Here is a 26850-nt window from a genome sequence, read left to right on the forward strand (position 1 = left end):
ATTGTCATTGTAGCAGTACAAATTTACAAAATGGAAAGACTTTCTAGTTTATCAAAACAAGGAATGGAAAATTAATAGAACTGCAGTGGCAATGGCCAGTCCCTTTTGTCCAAATCAGGATGGAAGTCATAAAGTAAAGGAATAATAATTATGAACCAATTACTACAGCTGCTTTTATTGATACTTGACAATGTTTATGATAAAAGAACTAGTTACAAAATGAGAATTTAAACTCTCCCCATAACTTTCCCTTTTGAAGATTGGGCTTAAAGTCGCAGGGTTTAAAGAAATAAAGGTTGAAACAGATTCTATCTAATTTTTTCTCTTTCTGTTAAGAGTATTTAATTCTGGTAAATGTTACTTATTTTAGTGTATATTTATGTACTTTCCTGATACTACTAACTAAATAGGAAGCATTATAAGTTTAATATCAGTAACTGTTCACATGCAAAAGATACAAAATACAATATCTGTCTCTAATTACAGTTATTAAAAATGTACTGAAAGCTGCTGCTTCATTGTCCTATCATTTAATCTTGTGACAGTGTGCAAAAAGGTTTGATGAACTAAAAGGCAGTGGAAGTTCACCTGTTGACAACCAGTATAATCCCCTGATGGCCGCTGGTGGGAGTCCTGTGGAAAATTTAGCTACGTACATCAAATCCTCCTTGCTCGATACACAGACAGAGTTTCAGGAGCCTGCTATTGGGCAGGATTCCATTACTATAACTGGTATGTTTTTGGTCATTCTGAAATATATTGGCTTTGATTATAATGAATACGTGCATGCTTCTCTGTCCTGAGTGGTACGTCTGCCCAGGAATAGTAGTTGTTCATTTTTGGGGGAGGAAAAAAAAAAAAAAAAAGCATAAATGTAATGCATACATGAAGTCACTTTGAGTTAGTTTAGATTAAGAATCGATGTTTGTTTGGGTGTTTTTAGTAGCTTGTCCTTCCAAAAGGCCTAAGTCCTTATGCTGAATCCCGTTTAGAGATTTTTGGTGGGGAGAGGAATTCCTCTCCTGTTTCATATCCGTAGTGTTGTACTGTTAAACCTACAGCCATTTGCAATCACATTAAGCTGTGTTACTAAAATAACTAGAAAGTTTTGTGTAGAAAAGCTGCAGAAAGCTAGAAGGTGATCCCTTGAGGTCCAGACCCTTCTCTCCCAGCTAAAAGCCCTGTGTTTGCCATCCTACTCGGTGGCAAGATGGCTACTTCAGAGTTGGAGTGTAGTGTGGCTACTTTTTGATGCAAGACGGTCTTGTGATGACATATAATGTGTCTTAGTCAATTATGTGTCCCACTAATAATTTGGGAGAAGAGGGCCATCCTAATAGTTGTATTTCAATCACAGCACAAGTAAATATTGTTACCATTTCCTTAAGTGCTTCTCCTGTAAGAAGCTGTAATTAACTGTGTGATAGTTATTCTCTGATTTTCATTGTAGACTGAGATGTTTTCAGCACCTTGTAGGACTTCGTAAATGTATTGCATGGGAAATTTGCTTCAGTAACGAGTAAACAATTTCTGTGTTAAAAATTAAGACAACAGTGAAGTGTTTAAACAAAACGTTCTGTGTTATGACGTCCTTCAGTGCTGCAGCTTTCTAGTCACTGGTCTCTTTGCAGAGGAAAAACAGCTATTTGACCTTTGCTGGAGAACAAATAAAATGTTTTTAATAACTCTAAACAAGAGATGATATTTGAAAGCTGTATATGGAGTATCTAGACTGAAAATGCTTCCAATCGGCTTTCAATTATATATTTCTTACATGCATGATGTGGAATAAATGCTTCTTGCACCCACAGGTGTCTACTTATAAGATTAGTAGCTTCCCAGTAGGCAGTTAACAAGCTAACTCTGCTTATAGAACTCTTTAGACAATTAGTGCATGTTTTCTTTTTAACAGTGTAATATGTGTAATAAGTATTAATGCAGTTAAGTACCCTAATGTCTCCTACGGCAAGATTCTAGCCTGAGATTTTTCTCTGTTCTCTTTGTGATTTTGGATAAATAATTTTCCCAGTTTGTATGTAACTTGTTGATATGAAATTAGGATAATTAATCTTTTTCTCACAGGCTTGCGTGAATTCACCCTCTTAATATTTGTGAGGTACTTTTATGTTTCAGAATTAGGGATTTGAAAAAAGATTATTTGTAAATGTGTTTGTTTAATTAATTATTTCCTGGCGGATTTATTCACATCTGCTTGTTGTTATGATCAAGAATTTTGAGCCTGTTTGGATTTGTTTGTAGGCATGAGTAACAGCAAGAAAAAGCAATTGAATCAAATTAATTTTGAGCTGGATTCTGGTTTTGGCTGAGTTATAAAAGCTCATTTATTATTTGCTAATTATAAGGCAAACTGCTGTTAAGTCCCTCTGAATGCATTTTATGACAGTAAACAAGCATATAGGATAGCCTTTTACCCAAAGTATTCATTACTAACTTTCAGAAGTCAACCAATCTATAAGCTTTGAGGGGAAGAAAAAAAAAAGAGGAAGAAATGTATGGTGAAGTTCAGACGTCCCCATTAATTTGGCTGCGTTGCATATTCTTGTCAGCATTATTTCCTTTTCTTTAGTAAATAACTTCACTGTGTTCAAAATAAACTTCTTAATATTTGCAGACAGAACTCTTCAATGTCACTTTTTTCCACAGGCCCTTCCTTTAAAATGCTCGCCTTACCTTGCATTCAAAATCTAGGACTCCCACCGTGGCTGTTTTAATGCTGGCATGGGTCATCTGCCTGCCGTGGAATGGCTGCCCTGAAGGCTGTGGCTGACCCAGCCCCTTCCAAGGCTTTACTAGGTTCTGTCTAGTAAATCTTCCCCTTTTTTAAACTGTGTTCCCTCTATTATGGCCTTACTAAGGCTTAACTGTGCAAGGCCTTAGGCTATATCTTTAGAGAAAATTTTGTTTCTTCTGCCTCTGGTGTGATAACTTTGCTTTCCTGAAGGGCATAACTACTGTGTTCTGAACTGTGTAGAGCTTCCAGATAATTTTTGGTGTCAGTCTGCTGTAGTTATTTAGCCATATGATGAAGAGGTCTATCTTAGTCTTCTTCAGAAGAGTACAGCCTCTTACATTACATGAGAGGGAGAAGATGCTTCTGGAACTCTTTTCCTAGAAATCTAACAGTAGAGAGTAATCATGGAAAATCACAACCTTATGGGCTTTCATCAGTGGAAGACAGATATGTGCCCTTCCATTATTTTAAACAGATAATGATCTTTCTGACTTACAAGCAAGTTTATTGAAGTTTCAGATTGCAGTGATCCATTCATCACAGTTGGAAAAGTTATTCAATGTCTGAATGCTGGGGTTGTCTTAACCCAGAACTCGCTAGATTTGGTGACTAGACCTCCTGGACTTCACTGGGTTTTGTGTCCAGGTTCCGTTGCTCGTAGTGCATTTGTGGACATAACCTATTTGAACTAAAGTGCAGATGTCCTTTTTTCCTGGAATAAGCTACATGATGTAGCTCTAGGACTAGACAAATTTCACAATCTGCTTTCTTTGAGTATTGTTTTATATAATCTGCTGCTTTAAGCCATGTGTTTGAGAAACTTAACAGAAACACATCTTAAGAGACTTCTGTGCTTCTGTTTGGAAGCAACTTATTTCCAAAGCTAACACATTATGGATAAGAAGCAGAGTTAGTCTCCAGTTGCTATATATATCCTGGCACCAAAGCTTCCTGAAAACAGAAGTTTTGATGTGACAGAATCTTAAGACCCACATCCCACAAAGCAGACAAGGAGAGCTAAAGGAATGGATTGCATTCCCAGAAGGAAATGCTGAAGACTGTGTGAATCTTGCTGCTCTGTACTGAGACAGGACCAAGCTGAGTTTGCAGCCAAGTGTCAGGGCAACCCAGAAATGCTGCTGGTCTGAGTTCCCAGTGCATGGCATTCAGAGCAGGAATTTGGATTATCTAGTCACCCTTATGGTAGCAGATTTGTTGCTAGTTGTGTAACATTGCTCCACCATGAGAGCTGTCATTCAGTTGCGTTTCCAAGATGCTGAAGAGCAAAAGGTCAGGGATTTTTGTTCTAACACAGCCTTTTTCCCTTATATTTAAGGAAGGCCCAGCACAACCTCCACAAGGAATTGTTCTTCAGAATCTGAGAAAGATCCTATGCAGAAAGGTGGAGAAAGCACCGCCGAAAGCCAGGGGTAAGATCTTTTTGTGTTATCTAGAGGGTTATAGAACTGACAGAAAGATGTCTAAATTGCTCATACTTTTCTACTATCAGAGAGAAAACAGCTGGGAACATCCTAATAAATGCTGTAAGAAATTTTGAAACCTTACATTGCTACAGAAATACTAGGGGTTGGTTTGAGAATTTCTTATGTGCAACAGGGGTAGCTTGCTTATAGATCTGTCCATAGTGTTCCTCTGAGTGACTGATCACTGCTGTGGCGAGAATGGGAAACATAACCTGATTTTAAAAAGGAATGAAGTAAGATTGATGCTCAATAACACTTTAATTTAAAAAAAAGGTTCTGTGAACATAGATTTCTCCTATGTAAAAGTGGGAAAAGAAAGCCATAAATGAAAAGTGCAAATGAAAAATTTTACTATGAAATGAAATAGCCATGCACATCACAGTTTTTCATACTGTCACATCCTTGTTTTCCATACTATATAAGTATGTATGGAGTAATGTGTGTGTTTGAAACCTAACGGTAACCATCTTTCAGTAGAGGCAGCATTTACTGATTCTAGCTTTGACCTTTTCTTAAGAGGTAGACATTTTAATATACAATAAAACAATATTGATTTCCACAGATGAAAATTGCTATTGTATGCTGTTATTGTCCTTGGTACCTCAGTAACTTAGGCATATATATCTGCCTGTTTTTTCAAGAAAATTTAAAGGGGAGAACAAATAAGTTCTCTGTGTAATTCGGGAAATATTCCACAACAAACTGCTGACAAAACTGGGGACTGGAGCTAGAAAATTCTTTCTCTGGTCCCTTAACTTAACAATTCAATCGCACTGATTATGTGTCAGAGGATACACATCTTTGTTCTTCACCTGACAATGCTATCTGACAATAGTTTGTATTAATAGTTTGTATTAATAAGCTAATAACGGCAATTTGTTTTCCTTCTGTTGATAAAAACCTGTCAGTGACAAGTGTGGTGCAATGTGTGATCCAGATTTGGAGATGAGCTTTTTGTTGATCGGGTTTGGTGTTCTAATTAGCTTACGGTCCTAATTTGTTTTGTGGCTTGTTTTCTTTTTGAGGCCAAATATGGTGATCCATGTGTGTGATGAAGCGAAAAACCTCAAAGAAGATTTTGTGTGTCCTCGAGACCTTTTGATTTCAGAAATGAAGTACTTTGCTGAATATCTGTCAGTGGATGCTCAGCGCTGGGAAGAGGTGGACATTTCAGTGCACTGTGACGTTCACATTTTTGACTGGTTGATAAGATATGTTAAAAGGAATGCTAAAGATTCTGAAGCTAATGAAATGCCCACTTTAGGTAAAAGAATGTAGATTGTTTGTTGTAGGTTCATTATGTTCTGTACTAATGGAAGATTAATATTTTTGATACAGTTAAGCCCCAGTCTCTTTGTTTCCAACTGTTGCACTGAAGCTTGTCATTTGTTAGAAAAGTGTTGCAACAGAGCTCCTCTTGTCATTGTAGCAGATGTCTGATTTGTCAACACTGATCGTTTTGAGGAAACATCCTGATAGTTGAAGCAGTGAAAAAGATCTAACATTTTGGGATCTGGTGTTTTTAATTAAGATTCTTCAGAGCTCTTCTGAACAAGAACAGAGTGGTAGTTTTAAAATACTGATGATTGTTGGGTTTTGTTTTGTTTCCCTTCTGCTCCCTATTGCAATATGTTCTAAAATTTCAATGCAATCTGATACAATGGTAGAAGAACTTTTGCCTTTATGAATTTCAGGCAAGTTTTTAATCTTTTTATGTGTCTTTGCTACCATTTAAAAAAAAATATAAACAAACCAAGAGAATAGAGTTATAACTTGCAATGCAACGGTTATGTAAAGCAGAATCTCAGCTGGGTATGATGGTTACGGGTGGAAGTTAATCTTGTGTAATTGTTTAGTCATTGTATCCCTAGGAAACCACCTTTTCCAGTTCTTGTAAATTCTAGTTTGTTGTAGTTGTACTCTGGCCACCTAAATGATAAACCAAAACTTTGTTTCTTAAGATGGAAAATGCTCTACATATTGGAAGATAGAATGACAGGTTCATTGGTAAAATAATACTTAAAACAGATGCTAAATATGTAGAGGGAGGGATGTGATATGAAATTATTGAAAGAATTCATGTAAAAAAATACCCTTTTTTGTTGCCTTTTAGAACCATCAAACGTCATATCAATTCTTATTTCTTCTGAGTTTTTGAAGATGGATTCATTAGTAAGTATTAAGAAAGAAAGATTCTCTGCCATAAGGGCACAGTTAATTACCAGGTGTCTAACAGCTCATTTGTTATACTTTTGCTGTTACATAAACAAATGATGCAATGAGAACATTCTGAGATTTTTACCACCTTTCTTATTCAGTGCAGTAATCTAATATTTGCAGAATCTCACTGCAAGAAAACTTACAGGATAAATTATTTCTAAATGTGATAGTGGGATCTTGCATTTGCTTTTTGATGAGTGATCTAGAGTAACATCAGTATCTGACTTCTGACAAGTTTCATCAAAAAAGATTATTAAATCAATTAATACCTTTGGTTTTTATTCTTTTTACACAAATGACACTTCTGCAGTTTAGGATCTGCTTCTCCAGCTCTGTATAAGTAATATCTACTGACTTGTTTGTTAAAATGTTTGTCAAAAGTTCTGTCATTGGGGTGACCCACAATTAAATACACAGTAAACATAGCTGTTTAAGTTGAGATCCAGGCGATACTATGTATAATGTGTACTGTGGTTCTCTTGTTACAAGCAATTGGAAGGTACCACTTATTGAAGGTGAAACATTTGTGGAGGGTTTTTTTGGGCCTGTAGAAACCTTTTGGAGGAGAACATAAACTAATTCAGAGCCATGTTAATTCAGAGTCTCCTTTAGACAAATCTGAGACTTGTTTTTTATTTTTAATTTAAACTGAAATAGTTTTCCAAAACACCATACTTTAAAAAATAAAAATCTTGAAGCAATTAGTACATCTTTTGAGATAGCTTTGTCTAGAATTCCTTAACATTATTTTTAATGTTTCTGTTTTTCCTAGGTAGAAAAGTGTATTCATTATTGTCACAAAAATATGAATGCTATTGTAGCCACGCCATGTAACATGAATTGTATCAATGCTAATCTTGTCACGCACATTGCTGATCTCTTCACTCACAATGAAGTAGAAGAGCTGAAGGACAAAAGAGACAAATTTAAGAGGTAACTTTTTGCCCTGTAATACACTACTGAAGTGCTGTTGGGCTATTGGATCATTTTTCAGAACAGCTAAGACACTGTGGGGTTTGAAGTGATATATATACAATTTATATTCTCATATAATGTGTCTTTAACATGGAATATCATTAAGTGACTTCAGAATTTTATATTAAAATTACAAGCAAAAGGAAAGAGCTTTTTATAGGAAACGAGCAAAAGGAAGGGCCACGCTAGGAGTGTGACATGGACAAATTATTCATGAATCCTTGCATGGAAGCCAGGATTAGGGTAAGGAATCTGTTACGGGATGACATGCTCCTAATTCGTAGACAATGGTTTGGCTTCAGCACTCTATGAACTCTGACGTTTAGACATGGAATTTAGGATGGCTGGAAGGCTGAACAGTTGTGATGGAATGCTACTTCATACATAAGGACTCTAGCTTAGTCAGTATCAAGATAAGGGCCAATTGTTGGAGGGCAGACTGGCAAACAAACAAGGTGAAAGTAAGAAAGGGTTTTCATCAGTAGCGATGAAGATATTATAACTTTTAGATTAAAGTTTAGTATAATTTCACAGAAGTATTCTTTACTAAAAGTTTTTTTTAGTCAAGGTAGAAGCTGGCAGTTTATATTGATGAGCAACATAATAAAGGAAAAAAATTAAGGGATCTATTTCCTAATATCTGTGTAAAAATAAGAGATGATCAGGTCAGGAACCAGTTATCCAAACAGATTAGTTTAAAGGAAAATCATACTGAAAGCTAGATTCTGAGAGAAATATGGTGACTCTGCCAATCGTCAGAATATTATTGTTAGTCTCACTAGACATAAAAAAATTTTTCAATTTTTTCTAATGGGTAAGCTGTGTTGCTGTCATTAATAGTAAACTTTTCTGCAAGAAGATTGAGAGACTGTTTGATCCAGAGTACCAAAATCCAGATTCTCGAGGAAATGCAGCAACATTATACAGGTACGGTCTTTTTATACCACTGCTTTAGTTGCAAGGACAGTCCCTGTGTTTTGAAGTCTTGCTCTTACTCCATTATTTTCTTTCTTTCTTTTTAATAATCTAGGTGTTGTTTATGTAAAAAACTGCTAACTAAAGATACAGAAAGAAGAATTCCTTGTGTACCAGGAAAAATCAACATAGATCAACATGGGAATATTGTCTATGTTCATATAAGGTAGTGAATATATATATTAAAAATGTTTCTTCAACTATATGATTTTGGGTGATTTTATAAAATAGTACATGTTTAGGAATTATCAGATACTCGCATTACAAAATGAAGTCATAGATATGTGAAGAACATCTCAATTTCTTATATTACCTAGCAAATAAAAATGGGGCGGGGGCATAATTATGATGTTGTACTTCTGAAATGCATTCAGCAGTGCTGCTACTAAATAGAAAAACTACAGCCATGATTACTGGGAGGGCTATTTTGGGTTGTAGTGCCTTAAATAGAAAATACTCACCTAATTCTTTCATTAAAGGATTTTAAGATACGTGTAGTTGATGACAAATTAAATTAAAGGCTGCATTTCTACAAGGTTTGTTATTGAATGGTAGATCCACCTCTGCCAGCAAAGAAAGGCTAAAGAGTATTTTCTAGACTGATTTTATACTGTCAAATCAAATACTCAGCCTGCTTAAAGACTACTATAATTAAACTTTCCCAGTTATTTTTCTGTTCTAAAGTATTTGTCAGAGGAGCTTTCAGGACCTATTCTATATGTATGCCTGATTCATTTGGCACAAGTGTTTAATTCAATTCTGTCTGTTTGATCCATGTTTGTGAACAGCTGGATTCTTTTCTTAATGAAGATCAGTGTGTGATCAGCTGCAGTTCCCTCCCTCCCAACATGCCCCCTTTAAGGAAGATGATGGGAAATTAGTAACAGGAGACCTTTCTCATCAGATCTATTTCATTCAGAACAATCAAAACACAGTTCAGTATCAGCTCCCAAGGTAACACGTATTTAGTGTTACCTCCCACCAGTAATTCCAAGGTGTGGATTAAGTTCTGCCTAACAGTCTAAATAGAACTGAATCTTGCGACCCTGTCCTAACCTATTAGGATCATTGGTGATTAGCCATGTAAAATTCATTAATTATATTACTTCACTTAAGCTGACTGTATATAGCTGCTATGCAATTCTTAGCATATAAATATGCAGGGTTTTAAAGTTACTCAGAGGATTATTTAGGTTCTAATTATTTGCCTTGTGGTACTTGTGACTGCTTTTCTACACAGAATCTGTTTAGCGCTCCTTAAGTGAAGTGACGCTGGCCACTAATGAACTCGGGCTTATAAGCTAACACGAGTCTATCTTTAATGATTTAAAAATAGATTTTATATTTATTGGTCCTCTAGTGGTGCCTAGAACTACCTTCCAGTTGGCAGTACTGCTCGCAGAGTCTAGGTTAGATGTGTATATATAATAAAAAATGGTTTAGGCCAGGGCTTAAAATTCTGGGAAAACAGTGTCTGCTCTTTTTGAAGATAACACACCTCACTGCAAGTTGCATATTCTCTTCTGAATTCTGAAGACGCATGTGTCATTTTATCACTAGGAAGGAACAAAGTTTGTATTTTTAAGAATAGAAATCTCAGATACTTATATTTGTCAAAAAGACATGGTCTTACATTTTCAAACTTTAATTCTGAACTAATTGCTCTTGTGTTGCAGATACATAGAAACATGTTATGTTGGCTTTTAAAATAAATAAAATAGAATGGCAGTACTTTGCTTCTGTTGCCTAACATATTACTTTAAAGACAGAAAACTGCAATATGACTGAACTTGTATGCATGTGCATGTTTTTATTTCTTCTACTCTGTGTATTGGGTTTCCATGGTTCTCCTGATTTCTGAAAGGCTTGATATTTATCTTAGCTTATAAGTTTGCAGTATATGGAATTGAGATGAATCAAGCTGTAATTCTTTGTTTTTAGTAAATTTAGGATGTTGTAAAAGGGTATATGTATAGGCTCTTCTGTCATGGTCTGTATTTAATAACAATCGTCCCACACTGTATCCTTCCTGTTCTAAACTCTTCTGTAGGCTTTTCACCAGTGGAGGATGTGTCATTCTGCTCCTTCTCCACCTCACCTTGCTGGTGGCAGAATCAAAGCAGAGTTATGACTCTGTATGCAACCTGACCTTTTGCTTTTTCAGAGACAAAACCTGGGAAGTCCACGAGTACTTAATTAGCCTTCATGAGGAATTGAAATCTTGGCGGGATGTTTATTGGCGTCTTTGGGGGACTGTCAATTGGTTGACCTGCTCAAGATGTAACCAAGTTAGTGTATTTTCACTTTCACTTGTTTGTCTGTAGATGGCTTATTGTGGGTGACTTTTGTGGGGTGAGGCAGGGATTAAAGGAGTTTGGAAAATATATGGCAATAAAGCTTGATATACATTCTTTACAGTGCAAAATTTTGACTTCCATAGGTAATCTCACCTCTTGTTATCTCTCTTTTTATTCCAATGTAGTCTTTCCTGTGTACTGAGTTCTCACATTGCCAGTACCATTCTCAGCCAGTTCTTTATCCAGGTGTAGCAAGTGCTCTAGGTTCGACTGGGACAGGAGTATATCCCTGTTGTAACCAAAAAGTACTTCGATTTGATCCTACAACCCTCCCAAAGGTACTTCTAAACTAGCTTACTTTTAAAAGAGCATAAAATGTGGTGGGGGAGCGACCTTGTGTTATGAAAATAGATCTTTTCCAAAATAAGGAGCCTAAATAGTTGCAGTGTCCCAAGGCAGGCTAGGACCTTGGGACACAAGAGTTCAAAAGTTGAACTTTTGTTATTGTGCTTAGTGAAACCAGTTCTTCCCTTTAACTCAAGTATTTGATCTTTTGTGTATATGTATCGCAGGGCTGCAAAGTGAGGGATCATATGGTTGATTTACCTTCAGGAAAAGAAGATGGGGATGCTTTGCCATCTCAAACTACTAAAATATTGAATGATCTGCTTCATCATAGAGATGTTATTGTTGTTCCTTTCACTAAGGATGAGAATAGGTAAGAACATTGTATCGAGTTACTGAAATAGCTTAGCCTTCAGCACTTAACACCTGTGCATGTTACGTTTGATTTCTCTCCCATTTTAAAATGAGACATAGGACTTTTTAAAGGTAACTTATTTTTGATTGTTTAATTGGATATTTGGAAGAGAAGAACAAGTACTTTTTCCTTTTACATTTCAGTCAGGCATTTAGTCATTCATCCTCCATAAGCGTTTGCTCCTATCTTTATATTTTAATGGATTGTTATCAAAATATTGTGTGCCTGACTTGGAGGTCTGTCTTCTGTCTTGGTAAGTGATGAGTAAAGACAGACTGATTCTCAAGTTGTGAAACAGAAAAGTTTATTTTCGTTTCACATCTTTCTCTTAAGTGATTCTGGCATTGGGCTCTGTGATGAAGAAGGCATTGAATGTGATGTGCTTGCAGAACCAAATACGCCATGGGGTCCCAAAACTGGAGAAATCAATGCTGTGAGTGCTAATGTTTTTTTTTTTCCCTTTTTTTCCTGATAATGAGGATTCTTACAAGGGTACTTTGAAGAATTCATTAGACAACTTTTAATAAAAACAAAACCCATACATTGTTGGAGGAAGAAGCGTGCTGTTGAGCATTGCAGGGTAGCATAGGCTAATGTAGGTACAAAATATCTGGTTGGTGAAAATGCAGAACTTTTACTATCTCTGCTGGAAATATTTCTGTATATCAGAGGCAATTCTCTGTATGTCTACGCTTTCCACCCCATTCTTAAACTGATGATATTTAAGGATCCAGTCATACGTCACATGGCAAATATTTAAATAATTGCTGCCTTTGTTTTGTCTGCTGATGTACCTGGGTATGTCCACGTGATTTTTTGAAAGTCCGTAAATGAAAAGCAGTAACTTGGCCTGTGTTTTGGTTGGGATTTTTGGTGGTTTTTTTTGCATTCCCCAACCTGCCACCCTCACCCACTAAGATGTGAAAGATTTTACTTTCTCGAACTATGAGGCATGTATGTTACTATGTATATGTCAGGTCAACAGAGATACTTTCTAAGGCAAGTTTAAGGAGACTGTTTATAATAACGCCTCTGGTTTAAAGAGAGCTTTCATGAAAAGATAAGTTTTTGAAGTTCTGCACCCATTGTGGAACTTCTGGTAACTCAACGATCCTGATGGTAGCACAATGCTGCTGATTCCATAAGAATTTCAAACAGAGTATCAGAAGCTCTCCTGCAATAGATGCGGGAGGCTATTAAACTCCTTAACAATCTGGTACATAACTGCCCGCCCTGTCCTGGACTGCTTTTTTGATTAAAATCAGCTGTAAATATTTTTAGTGCTAAGGTTAGGCACATTAAAACATGACTTTGAATTCACTGTATTTAATCAGTCAGTGATTTACAACTTGTTTGAGGTTAGTCATTCCACCAAAATTTATAGTTAAAGATGGGAGCAGGCCTTCTAGGAGTTACCAGTGTAGATTGCTGTGCTATAATATACCACTTCTATTTTTAGAATTCCATTCACTTTTTTTTAATTCTAATTATTATTAAGTTCTTTAACTTGTATGCCTTTCTTTCTGTGACTACAGTTTCTTTCTCTGAAGAACTGGACTTTGCAACTGGTTAGTAAAATATTTTGTTCATTTTAAATATTTGCTCTTCTGCACAGGCATAGAACTAGCTTTGATTTTTGCCTTATTTTCTAATTAATTTGGCAGAAAATGTATTTTCTTTTGCTTTAATTTAGAGGTTGCAATATAGCAACCGTTTTTTCAAGAAAGTATAAAGCATGTGTGAAGTACTACTTTGGCCAGAATAAATTCCTTTTAAATGTTTTTATAAATGACAACAAACAATAGACCAGCACTGCATGCATAAGTTCTTAATGATTCGTTAGTCTGACAGAAATGTATATCGTTAAACCCAGAGTTTTTGAGTGTCTGTCTCTCTGATGGCTTGTCTGCGATGCGTCATGTCTTCTTTATGCTGCTGCTTCATTGCAAAAAGCTTTTATCAGAGTTGAGGGCCTAGCCAAATGCAGAGAATGGGGAATCATTCTTCCAGTAGCACAGGGTGTCACATGATTTACTATTTTTGTATGTAAATGCTAGAGAGCAGCTGCTTACCTCTGTCAGTTTTGAGGATTTTTTTCACAGTCTGGTGTTCCTAATGTCCTATAGTAACAGTATTCTTGCAAAAACGTGATTCGTAAAGTTTTTGAACTTGCAGTCCATGTTAAGCTTCATCATTTCTCATGGATGTTACTAGGCGCTCATTATCAGTTACTTTAGAAGATACATGTGTATATTTAAGCAATGCAAACATCACATTCTTTAATATTTTCATTATTCTGTGCTGATCAGTTAGGAACTATTCACTGTGACCCCATCTGTTGTGATATTGGAGCCCGTAGGTCATGATGATGTACAAGAGATAAAAGGAAAAAAAATTTAGGTATTGGGCTGAGTTCACAAAAAAAGCCAACCAGATATTCCAGACCAACTTGCAATAAATTATTAATGCAGATAGCTCTGGTGTACATAATCTGTGTGTATTTGTAGTGCACTGCGATATAGATGCTTTGTGGTATTTAATTACTGAGTATCTCAGCAATTTCAGGCAGTTTGCAAGATCAGCAAGCCTCAATAGAACCATTCTTAAAGTTGTAGTTTCCTGTAGTCTATGATTACGTGGCTAGCTCAGACATTTGCTACCATAACATAAATTTTCTTATTCATTAGAAAAATAGTATAGCCAGTGATACATTGGGTATTAAACACTGAATCATACAATAATACAGGTTGGAAGAGATCTCTGGTGATCACATTATGTATTTCCTCCACCTCTCAAGGCAGGGCCAACTTCAAAGTTAGATTTGACTTGGAAGCTATATTGCTTTGCTCAGGGTCATATCTAGTCAAATCTTGAGTATCTCTGAAGACAAAGATTCTACAGCCTCTCTGGGCAACCTCTTCCAATGTTTGACCACTTGGAAGAAACATAAATAAATATATTTATCAAAACGTTCTAAGCAAAGATTTGAAATTACTTTCTCAACATTTGGGAATCGCATTCTTAGACTTAACTGTGCACAGAGTTACGTTACGAAGATATGGATCTACATTGGAAGTCAGCTCCTTCAAGATAGATTTAATGTCTCATTTAATAGGAATCAAGCCTCACTTATAATCTGTGGCACTCTCCTCCTTTTAAATAGAAACAGCAGTCATTGTTATCTGAAGAAGAGGAGTATACCACTGGCTCAGAGGTCACTGAGGATGAAGTGGGAGATGAAGAAGAAGTATGCAGGAAACCAGGTACAACAAGTCTCTACAGTCATCCTCCCTGGAATTTAGAGATAGGGATTCGAGGCAGCAGAATTGTTCTGTAAGCAAATTTCAAACATCAGACGTTTTTAAAATAAAAACTAATGTTACTTGAATTTTATTTCTAGTTTGTGTTTAGATAAAAATTACCCTACTCCTCAGTGCCATCAAAAATCACTGGCAAATGAGGAAAGCTACAGCTGTTCACATCTGAGATGTCCTCAGCATTGATCAAGGGCATATTTTGCAGGAAACATTATCAAATGACTTTTAGGAAGTTTTGCATAGATGAATGTCAGAAGAAAAAGCGGTAGCTACACAACTATATTTTTGCATGCATTTTTCGCAGAATATTCTTCTGGTTACATAGCGGAATTACTGGTGAATGTGGCTAGAATTGTGTCTGCATTGAAGATGAGCTCTGTGTGATCTAAGAGATTTTTGTTGGTTTTGTTGGGGGGGAGGGGTGTTTGGTTTGGGGTTTTTTTTTAATATGGTAAGGGATTTAGGAACATGGAAAGCCAAAAAGCAGCTCCTCCTTTCCATCCTATTCATGAGTCATTTGAACACAGGCAGTTCTTTGTTCTTTTTGTCTTGACTCAAAGGGATTGGAGTGTACCACTTTGGGGGGAAAAAAAAAAAACCTGAAAAATTTTGTAGTTTAAATTCAAACTTGTTTGGTCTGATATCATTCAGAATTTGTTGATTGAAGATTGAATATGGTGAAAGATGTAGCTTGTATCTGCACTTAGTTTTAACTTTACAACAGAAAAATTGTGCTGTTATGTGTAACCACTCTGCATTTTAAATACGTACTTGAGATCCTGTGCACTTCTCATAGAAAAGCATTTGAGTAATCTGTGTGTATTAGCATGCCTGCAACAGTAACAAAAGGAAAATATCCTGTTTGTTTACTCTGTTTGTAAAGGAACAGAGGGGAAAAAATTCTTCTGTAGCTGTGTAGTTGAGAAATTACAAGTATCTGTGATGGTATGAATAGGTATTTCTTCAATTAGCAGGGAGAAAGGAGAAATTAAAGAAATCCTACAAGCACCCAAAGAAAGTGATTTCTTCACCTAGTATTCAGAAAAAGGAGAAGCCGTCTGATAAGGTAAAATTATAGCTGTGAAGTCAGCCTCTCTGGTTGGATTGGATAATGAGGGATTCTCTTAAGTTTTGGACTTGATCTTAAACCGTACTTAATGTGTTTTTCTTTCTTTGATAGTCAAGTTCCCGAGATGCATCTCCATTCGTGTAAGTCATCTTCGAAGTCCTTGAGAACATATTCTAGTATATCCCTTTTTGTAAATGTTACTGATAACGTGGTGTGCGTCTGTCTTTTCTAACCAGTGTGAGTATGCAGCAGAACAAATGGGATGCCTCAAGGTCACTGAGATTCAACCAAGATGCCCAAAGAGAAGATGGTCTGTTCTTGCATGAGTTTAGCTTTCATAAAGTTAATATTATGCAAAGACAGTTATTTTTTCATATAAGAAATGGCTAATTTTCTTAAAATGTAGCTACTTAGAAACCTTGAAGTTGAATTTAATCTCATATATAGCAATGAGGTTTTGGGTGGGGTTTTTTTTGTAGTTGCTCCTCACTTGGAAAAGAACAGATTTCAATGAGACTAATCATTAGTAATCAGCTGTATCCAAACCACACAGTAATCTCAGACTCTTGCAACCTGTACAAAGGTATTCGTACATCTAAGAACTCCTTTTGAAAATGTTACTTTAGGATTTGATTGGCATTTATTAGCAATCTCAGCTATTCTACAGGAGAAAAAATGGTTGTGGTAGGAAAATTGAAAGAAAATTCACCATATAAAACTATGCATTGTAGTCTAGATTGAAAAATAAATGGGCACCATTGGGCCTACTGTCTTGGAAAATATTACAAAGGAGCTCAAAGTTTGCAGGAGAAAAAGAAAAAATGCATTATGAGTATATGTTAGCGTGGTTTCTGTTCTTTATTTGGAATTTCAGCACACAACCTACGGAGAGGATAGTTGTGTCATTTGTTGACTATATAAGTATGCAAATAATTTTTCCTGCATCCCTGTGCCATTTGTTGTCTGTGCAGATGAACAGAGATAAATGTTCACTTCTATGTCTTTTCCCAGTCTTTCTGACTAAAAATATTCAGAATTCTATTAGTTTGTTCCACCTTTCTTAATATCTCCTGAGACTCCTGTGCATTTTTGCTGTTTTGAAAACCTCTGCCTCAAAACCATTCCCATAGATTTTTTTGATCTCAATGTAATGCCTCAGGCTGATTCTGGTATCTGCCAAGAACACTGCTGAAGCTACATTATGTGTCAGGATGTAGGATCTTGGTTGCTCAAGATTTTTGTATGAGCTGAAAAGAAAGCTAATTTTACAAATACAGTATCACTGAAGTGTGCATCTAATTCTTCTCTCTTTGTAATCAGTAGCAAGGAAAACCTCTATTCTAAGTATTCTTTCTCATTTCTGACAGATCAGAGAAGAATGTCTGAGATTACAGGGCACTTAATAAAAATGAGACTGGGAGACCTTGATCGAGTCAAGTCAAAAGACAGCAAAGAAGTAAGATTTGTCCCCTCACAATGTAGTGTTTACAGAATTGAAGTGAGCCTTGGCTAACAAAAATATGTAACACAAATGAAAAAAGCATCTGTTCAATGCTTAAGCTAAAGAACTGCATTTTATCAATCTTCATTTTGTTCCAAGCATGATTTTTTGGGGAAAATAGTTTAAAGTAATATTTAAAGTTTACTGCCTTTAAAAACTGGGCATGGAAAATAGAATGGGTTTAAAAGGTTTCAGTACTAGGTTGTGATAATGAAACAAAGTATACCGTAGGTTCTGCTGAATATTAGTGATTTTTATGAAAAGTCACTGATTAAATTGGAATAATGTCAAAAACTTGATATTTTTGTTTTGTTTTGCTTTTGTTTTTTTCTTCTGGATTCCAGTACGCAGGAGGCATTTATTCTAGACTTGAAGCTCAGATAAAAGCCTCAGCGCAGGTCAGTGCACGACAAAACAATGCTGAGAAGAATGTCAGGTAAGATTTTTAAATAAAAGGAAAAAAGCAGTACATGGATTTCAGACGGGGGGTGGTGGGTGTTCAACGAAAACCATGCCTCGTTTCATACACTTATTTGAATCAGCATCCCTTCCAGCAGGTTAACTGTATATGGTGTGAAAGCTTCCTTTGTCAAATAAAGCTAGAGCTAAGAGAATGAAACTCTTGTACCCATGCTGGAAGAACTGCTTTATAGCTTCTACGTTAGAAGGTTGACTACTGCTCCAATATAATTTTTTTTGAAATTATAAATAACTGGAAAAGTGTTAGTTAAGATTCTTTAGCCTATTCTTTGGCCTCTTTCCAAAAACAAAACCAAACACACACACACACACCCCACACCCCCCTCCCCGACACCAAAAACCTACGTTACTGCATATTGGTCTTCTACACCTTAAGTGGATAAAACAAGAATGAACTGAGAAGCTGGCTCACTGTAGAAGTGGTCATAATTTGGCCAGCAGGTGAGCCTCTTGAGCTGAAGCTTATAGTGGAGTTGCTGGCTGACTTTTAAGGGATGGGCTGGAAGCTTTAAGCACGTTGTCAGAGGAATTTCTCACAGGTCTTATTTCTGTCAAAAAATGCACGTGACTGACTTTCTGTAGAATTAGTGATTTCAAAAGAAGATATTTGACATCACGGTTCTTTCAGCTGTGTACCTTTGTATGAATATGTAGTTTGTGGGTACAGGTATCCTGGCAGAAAGGCAACTTTCTCAATAATGGATTTTGAGTGAGATTCCCGCTCCCCACCGCCCCCCCTCCCCCCGCCCTTGTCTCAGAAGACATTTTAACATGAAAGTAATTTCAAACAAATACTCTACTAGAGCTGACTGGACATCACTTAAAATTCTAGCAGTAATAATGTACATATGTTTCTTATGTGTTCTTAATCCAGGTCAAAATCCCGTTTTGGTCAAGGCCGTCCAACATAAAAACTCATGAAAAAACGTTAGCCAGAATTCATTACTGCTTCCTGAAACTGTACTGCAGTCTTACGTATGGAGAATGCACATCTCTGAAAGCTTTTCAGTGACTTATTTATTACTTTAAGCTTTGTAAATTATTTTGTGCGATAAAGGAATGCAAATCCAATAAGGTCTGTACTTATTTTAATTGTAAATATACTATTTCTTAAATTTAAATTTAATTGCTTTTTTTAGGCTATTGTGTTAAGTTGCATAGAAAATATTTTATAAATCTACAAAGTTAAAATATCAGACTAACTTTATTTATGGAGGAAGACATAAATATGCCTTTTAGTATGCTAGAAATACTGAAAAGGAAAAAGCAAGACTTCTGAATTGTGAATACTGTCAGCAGCATTAACACAAGTCGCCTAGTGTATTTATACCGTGTAGTATTCGATGGTACATTTTAGGTCAGTCCTCTGGGGATTTGCATTTACAGTCCGTGACAATACGTGTGACTTAGACTAGTTTAAGCAAAATTTTAATGCGGTTCTGAGGCTTCCTTCTGTATATCACACAACTTCTACTTGTGTGAAGGTGGGTAACAGGTAGAGACTAGACCTCCAAAGATTATATAAATGCCCTGATGATGCAGTATTGCATCTTGCACATGAAACGCTTGCTTTACTTGTATGTGAAATTAATACTTGTTCCCATTCCATATCTGGCTCCTCTTGCACAATAGAGTTTTGTTCCCTTCTAATATCTAGACCTTAGGATGCAAAGCAGTTCTCTCTCTTAATCACGCTATGCCACTAAATTTCCGAGCAGTTATGCTATTAATTCTGCATCTTTCAACAGAGATGTATCATTATGAAGATTTGTGCATGTGGATCTTTTGGGTCTAGTTACTTTCTGAAGCCCACCTGAATAATACTGTTTAGAAGTCAGATGCACTTTCAAGGTCTGTATTTGGAGCAATAGAATACAAGTTTGTCTACATGTAAAATCCAGGGTTTACCAAAATGAAGTAACTTGCCTAGAAAATATGTTGCATTTTAGCAAAGAAAATGGCAATAATGGCAATAATAATGGCTGAATTCAAGTAAACACATTCTGACTTTTTGAAACAGGTGGAAAGAGCACTCAGGGAAAGCTTATTCCAGGCCACAGCTGTACAATAAATTGTGAGTTTGGATTTAAGTCAGCAAGATCCTGGATGGGAGGGTGGGATGGGGTAAGGAGAAGGAGATGGTTGTTTAAATGCACTCTTCTCTCCATTCAGGCTTTTTTTGTTTGTCTTGTTTCTTGAGGATTTTCAGTAGGCATTAGAAGGCTAGCATAGCAATACTTGAAAATGCTGCTTTCAAGGTGGAAGATTTTTATTGAAACAAAAATGAATGTTGTTTATTGGCGTTTTGTCCAATGCTATAGCAAATTCAGAGCCCAATGAAACCAACAGGCAAAACTGGATTTCAATGGCTTTGATTTCGGGCAGGAGTGGTAACTTTGCTAGAGTGCTTTAATCTGTATCAAATACATAAGGCTTTATTAATGCCTCAGGCCTGTTTGCAAGTAGTAATGCAGTTTTAAGCACTTATAGTAAACGTTGGAAAACTGATTGTTGTTTATTGAAAGAGAAAGTATTATAAAATCCACCGGGTGTGAAAATGCAGTAGAATAAGTGTTTTGCCACAATTTTGTGACTTCTGATAGAGGATTGTTCCAAATTCCCATGGTAAACTTTGCTATGAAAATTGCAGGCTGCATGTATGTGTGTTTAGTTTTCATAGATCTACTGCCTAGAAGGGAAAATTCTGCTGGTTTTCTTCTGTGGGAAGGTGCCAGTTCTATGTGCCGATATTGTTTTATTCAAAAATATTTTTGAGCATATAATAACACACATGATGTGCAGTCTCTCTTTTTTTGCCAACCACCTTGAATTTTTATCTTGTGTTAATTTTGAAAATTTGTTTTTGTTTAATGGAAATAAATGTTATTAATTTAAGAAGTGTGTGAGTTTTTTTATAGATACTTGTAAGAACTAAGTAAGTGCATAGATGTTGTTTGATGGTCTCGATCATGCATGTGTATTTGTGATTAAATTGCAGCATCATGGTGCAGCTTTTTATCTGTCAAGAACAGGATATCATTGAATGCAGAGCTACTCCAAATCTAGGGGAACTTAAAAGAATTTTTATCGGCATTGAGTTTTGAAGCTGGATTAAAAGTTCATGAGTGAGCTGCCCTACAAGTGACCCAAGTATGCAAAATGTCAACCTAAGCTGTGTTAAAAACATGTTTAACTTTGCCTTCCACTGCCACAGTGCTGATCATACTGTTTAAACAGTGTGTTACATCTATGAATGGGATTAGTTTCCATGATTCTGTTTTTAGAAATTGGTATATGGATGTCCTGTATAAGTGCAGTTGGTGTACTGGGAAGGCTACGGTGTACGTCCTACTGTCACTTGTGTGTTTAAACTAACTTGCTGCACTGTGGAGTTGTGCCTGTTTGCTTGATGTCCAGAAATCTTGGAGAAGGGGCCCGAATTTTAAATTCAGTAATGGCTCCAAGAGAAGATGATGACATGTTTGGAGAATTGCGGACATATGGTTGCCGCAGTCTGTAAACATAAAACTATGAATAGCATGGGCATATTTGAGGTGACTGCGAGGACACTTCTCTTTGCCGGAAAGGAATCGATTTTTTTCAAAATGTTGTTTCCTGTTCTTGATGAGTGTATGGACATACCGTATTGTGGTGGCAAACCGTGCCTGTGCATCAGATGCTTGCTTGAGCCATTACATGAAGTTCCCTGCTTCTGTTTAGGCACCTTCCTCTCCACTCTAGGCAAATGTTAAGCCTTAGGTTATCATTAACATCGAAGAGAGCAGTATACATAGATGTATACTGAAGACATTCCTCCTGCAGCTGTTCTTGGTGAAATCTAATCTGTATGAACTGTACCACTGTGTTATGAGGGGTTTTTTTTCTCTATTTCTTAATAATTAGGAAGTAAAGACAACTGCACTCATGTTCAATTTATCTTACTACAGGAATAGATTTATTGTTGAATTCCCTATTGGCTATATCTATAAATAAAACTAGCCAAAGGCTTTTCCAGGCTTGAGGCCAAGTGACAGCACAGAATGGCTGTGTCCCCGAGGTTAATGTCTCGTCCTGTCTTTCAGCATCATGATGGTGGAGGTTGATGGAGCCATCAGCCAGTCTGAAGGCTGGAGCAACTGACAGAAAGTTGCATAGGACTGCGTGAGCCCCTCTACTTTGGGAATCACAAGGGCTTTCAATACTAATTTGATAGGTGCTGCTGCTGTTGCAAGTGGGCAGAATCCTCAGTTTGGAGAGGACTCTGCAATCCTGCACAGCCCTTAGTAGACGCCTGTCGCTTCTCAGTCTGGCGTGGGAGAAGTGTGTGTCCTGCCATTTTCCATTGTTGTGCCCTGTGTGCTCAGCAAGCAACACTGTCCTCAGTGACACAGCTGGTTGTTGGGCTGATATATTCTGGTTAATGGTGTGCAATGTCAGTTGAAAAAGTTCCTGATTCTAGCACCCCCACCCTTGCTGGGTTGTATTCCTGCCTGTTCTATAGCTTATTTGGTGTTATAAATCATCTCACTTAAATGCACATCTCCATACTCCTCTTGCCCTGCGTGCTAAGTATAGAAAACAAATGAGCTTCATCTGAACTTTGCTCTGGGCCTGATTCCATTATGGGACACAGGTGACAACGGCTGAGACTGTTATGATGCTTCTCTTTGTCTGGGCTTGGAGTGCTGATCCCTGAGAACAACAACCAAGCAGGAAGGAAGAATCCTGTATGGCAGTCTTGGACTAGGACCCTCCCAGCTAAACAGCAGCTTATAAAGAGTGGATAACAGCGTTGTGCTGCATCCAAGCAGCAGTTTTCATTCTACACCTGCCTGTAGGTGACCTTTAACTTAGATTTGGTTTTGCACTGGGTTTGTGTACACTAGTGGCCTACCTCCTTCAGCTTCTAAGCTGCTTCCCCATAGATAATGAGGGAGATCTTTCTGGAGTTTTATCCCCTAAGATCTCATACCACTTCTCATCACTGAGCTTCCAGCTCCCTGGGATGCCTCTTGCTCACGGAGGTCCCAGAAAATGTTAAAACTGCTTTACCTTCACTGTGATTTGGAATATAGATCTTCATTAGTGGATTAAGATTCCAGCACATAAATATTTCCAGTGGTCAAGGGGATTGGTGCTAGAAGAACTTTTTGGTACAAATATCAGCTTATATAGCCTCTGGCCTGACTGTGATAGCACAAAGGTGTGTGATGCTGTTGAGTGAACAAGATCAGGAAATGTCTCTTTTTTTTCTTCTTCCCAGGAGGTATTTTGTGTAGAGATCTGTCTTCTGTATTTTGCCACATAAACTTGCTAAGGCCCAGTCATCATGGACACAGGGAACAATCGAGCAGGGGAGGAAAAATAACTGACGGAGATTGGCATTATTACTAAAGCCACTGAATGCATAATCATGGCTGGATGTGGCCTTTGTTCAAAAGAGATGGTGCCCATGATTGAACTTCTTTTAGTATTTTTTTTTAATCGCTTCTGCTTGCATTGCTCCCACATTTCCATTTCAATTATTTAGGGCTAGGAAAGCACAATGATAATTTTATTTTTAGTTGTTATATCCAATTTTATTATATTTTGCATTTTCATTCAAACTATAGTAATTACTTTAGTAACCATGGTGACAAAACATGCTAGCATAAACATGAAAAGATCTTGATCTGACAGCAGTTTCCTTACTGCATAATCAGTTGCTCCTTTGAGTTAAAGGTATATTTAAGTCCAAATGATTGAAACAAACTGCATTATTAGCTGTATCATCTGTAGTCTTTGAATGTTCTCCGCAAGATTTTAGCATTATTTTTTTTTGAGGAACCTTCGTTGAAGTAAACTGTTTTAACTGCCTGCTAAACCTATTTTCAGTGTATACTATCTGTAAAACACTAGGCACACTTCAGAGGTGTCTGCTTTCATCGCATCAAATAGTAACTACTGTTTTCAGAACAGGAATTCTGTACTTGTTCCTGGTGGAACAGAGTTATGAGATCAACAGGGGCAATGTTGGTCCCTTTGCCTTTTGCCACTCCATTTAGTTTTCTTTCCCAGGGAATAGGTAGGTTTCTTTCATATTGGTGAGGATATCTTGCTAATTTGTGTATTCTCATCTCTATGTTGAATGTTAAAATAAAAATAGACTGTTATTTGTGCTGTAACACAAAAAGTGATATTTCCCTGTTGGTTTATTTTTATTGCCCAAAAGGGACTTTGATCTCTCAAGCTGAAAATGATAAGCATGTTGTATAGTTTGTGGATTGCTCTCAAAGGCTTATACCAGTCTTTTGCCTTGTTCTTACTGAAGCATTTGTCAAGATAACAACTAGCTTATGATATGGCAAATGAAATGATTCTTTACAAGTATTGTATATGAGAAACAACCATCTGGTTTTGCCTTCAGTAGGATATTTTTTCTACAGTGCTCATGGCGCTTTCTAGATCGCTGGTTTTTGCTTTGATCGGTTGGGTTTCGTTCATCTGTCTCGATGCACAAAGTAAGTAGTGTTATTTTTATAAATGCTGATGAGTCTGTTCCTGCTTTTAATGAAATTGAACAAAATTAAATTTACTGAATTCGTACAAATCACAATCCTAGAAGTTTGAAATACATTGATCCGTTGACTGATAAAATAACAACAGCTAAACAAGCGATCTTCTTCGTGCCCATGGAAGTGGTCTGTGGACTTTCAGGGGCTCGGTGATCACAAGTTGAAAACTGCTGCTCTTGTATGTACAGTGGGTTTTTACAAGTTCTCTCTGAACTTTTTTGGGGTTTGGTTATTTTATATCTGCAGCAGACATTAAATAAAATACCTCGGCTGAAGTTGAGTCTGAGGATATGTAGTTTTGAAGTTGGGATCAGTTGAATTCCTTGCTGCTGTAATTCTGCTAAATTAGATTGGAGTAGTTACCATTTTTTACATCTAGTATTTGCTGTAGCGATAACATTAAAAGTTCACTTTGGTGTATTGAGGAGAGGTCTTCCAGAAAGTGAAAACTGTGCCATCCATTAGCTGAATCTGGGAGTAGAAACAGTGTCTGCGTGCCTAAACTTTGTGTCTTTCCTTTGTTTCTGATGGTTCCAGAGGATCACCAGGAATGGGTGAAGGAAATTTTTTCTTTGGGGAAAAAAAAACAAGAAGAGTTTTTATTTAATTATTGAATTTCCTTTATTCAACTGTGATGTAACATTCCAGCCACTTTGAAACTTCCAGTTTTATGATCTCTTTTTTTAGTAGTCCAGAGCCCTGCTTTCCAAAGTAGAATTTCAAATACTCAGAGATGGAGGGAGTGAATTGGACCCATAACCAGCAGCTGCTGACTGTAGTATTCACTAGGGTTTTGTTCAGTTACTTGCATAGAAATCTGTCCACTGCTCACTTATAAATGAGATCCTATGGAGTGGTACAAATATGAAGGCATCTGCTTAGCCAGGCAAAAATAGCCCACCACTTCTTTTACCAACTATCGCTCTGAATATACGGTAAAGGGTGGCAAGGAGAAGAGTGCGGACACTGTTAGCATCGGTGCAAACCCACGTAAGACCACAAAAGTTGCATGGATATCCATAAGTGCATAGATTGCACTACAGCAGCTTTGCTGAGTAATTCTGGTCAGGGAAGAAGGAAAAAATCTGGTGGATTTCTGGATTTCTGTGTGTATAGTTTGCAGATCTAGAAAAAAAGGCTGTCACTTTTTATCACCCAGAGAAAATGTAGAGAGAAGTCACTGAGGTACAACAAACCACTTAGGAAAGCCACTTCTTGGGAAAAAAAAACATACTTCAAAAGTGCCAACTTTTATAGAAATTTAAGGAGAATAAATTTCGGGTAAGTCTGTCAGTGTGCCTTTAGCCTAAACCCTTGTATTCTTGCTAACGTTTCAGGGGTGAATAGCTTTGTGTTTACAGTTTTCTTGGGAGCAGAAAACATTTGCAAGGGCAGGGTACAAAAGTAGTTTCATTTATGATTTCCACAGATGTTTCAGCAGAAAAAAAAAATGAACTGTGATTCGTTACTGTCAGGCAATAAAACCTGCGTTTCAGTCCTGTCAGGGTACAAAGGAAGGACAATTTTGTAGCTAGACATTTTCACATCCTTTTTGATAGCTGCTTTTTAAGTTGTGAAGTCCTTCATTGTAGAATTTTGGGGGCAAGGATAGACTGGGTCCAAGACAGCAGTGTTTACCTACTCCATGTACTGTTGTATTGTCTTAAACCCTGAAAATTATGTCAAGGTGCCACCATGATAAATGTCTTTCAGCTTAATTTGAAGTAGTGTGTGCATCTGGTTTTATATAGCATAAGCTTTTTTACCTCGTGCTATTTCTGGAAATAGTCCCTCTGTGTCATTTGTACCTGACTTCTCCTTTTCTTTTTAGAAACCACAAGTATAAATTGTGATGTAACACCCAACATACTCATGCTGTCAGGCTTTTTCGATGAACACACAGGTAAAATCATGACTCTATCCTAGAACTGTCTGATTTGCTCCCTAACGTGCATAATGCTTTAATGCTTCACGTGGTGTATTTTATAATGAATCTGTATTATTAATTGATTTACAGTAGTCTTCATGGCTGGATGCAGCAGCTACCTATGTGGCACACTGCTTAGTAGAATAAATAAATATAAAAGCCAAAACAAGTACAGGAAAACTGATGTTTACAGTTCACCTTGTCCAGTCAGCCCGCAAAGAGCTGATCTCTTCTTTTCCTCCTACATCAGAAGGAATTACTGCCACCGCAGCCCTGCTCTGCTTCAGACTGGAGCCTCTCTGAAAGCCAATTTTTTGTTTTGTGGGGTCAGTAGGAAGAGCAGATGGGGTGCAGAGAAACAAGCAGGCTTGCAGTAAACGGAATTACAGGATCGATGCTGGCCACTCGATATATTTGTGTTTTCTGTTCTAGTTTTCTTTGTTAGTGTAGCACACGCTGTATTATTCTGATGACTGTTTAATTTGTGCAACCTGACAGGCTTAACTTTAATTTATCCCCACATTTTCTATGCTTCCTTA

General features: G+C 36.9%; 1 protein-coding gene across 1 annotated transcript in view; it reads left to right on the top strand.

The window, feature by feature from the left end:
- KIAA1841 (KIAA1841 ortholog) overlaps positions 1 to 18741 on the top strand; it is a 20261-nt gene extending 1520 nt beyond the window's left edge. Inside the window, exons 2-20 of the mRNA XM_009703170.1 lie at positions 546 to 732; positions 4089 to 4182; positions 5262 to 5500; positions 6350 to 6408; positions 7229 to 7389; positions 8272 to 8358; positions 8462 to 8572; positions 10571 to 10694; positions 10889 to 11041; positions 11276 to 11421; positions 11797 to 11896; positions 12999 to 13031; positions 14627 to 14726; positions 15755 to 15846; positions 15961 to 15989; positions 16086 to 16159; positions 17217 to 17305; positions 17695 to 17786; positions 18705 to 18741. Coding sequence (XP_009701472.1) covers positions 546 to 732; positions 4089 to 4182; positions 5262 to 5500; positions 6350 to 6408; positions 7229 to 7389; positions 8272 to 8358; positions 8462 to 8572; positions 10571 to 10694; positions 10889 to 11041; positions 11276 to 11421; positions 11797 to 11896; positions 12999 to 13031; positions 14627 to 14726; positions 15755 to 15846; positions 15961 to 15989; positions 16086 to 16159; positions 17217 to 17305; positions 17695 to 17786; positions 18705 to 18741 — 2007 coding nt within the window. The remainder of the gene's footprint in view (positions 1 to 545; positions 733 to 4088; positions 4183 to 5261; positions 5501 to 6349; positions 6409 to 7228; positions 7390 to 8271; positions 8359 to 8461; positions 8573 to 10570; positions 10695 to 10888; positions 11042 to 11275; positions 11422 to 11796; positions 11897 to 12998; positions 13032 to 14626; positions 14727 to 15754; positions 15847 to 15960; positions 15990 to 16085; positions 16160 to 17216; positions 17306 to 17694; positions 17787 to 18704) is intronic.
- The last annotated feature ends 8109 nt before the right edge of the window (positions 18742 to 26850 follow it).

This window comes from Cariama cristata, unplaced genomic scaffold (assembly GCF_000690535.1).
Source record: "Cariama cristata isolate BGI_N322 unplaced genomic scaffold, ASM69053v1 scaffold35126, whole genome shotgun sequence".
Classification (NCBI taxonomy): domain Eukaryota; kingdom Metazoa; phylum Chordata; class Aves; order Cariamiformes; family Cariamidae; genus Cariama; species Cariama cristata.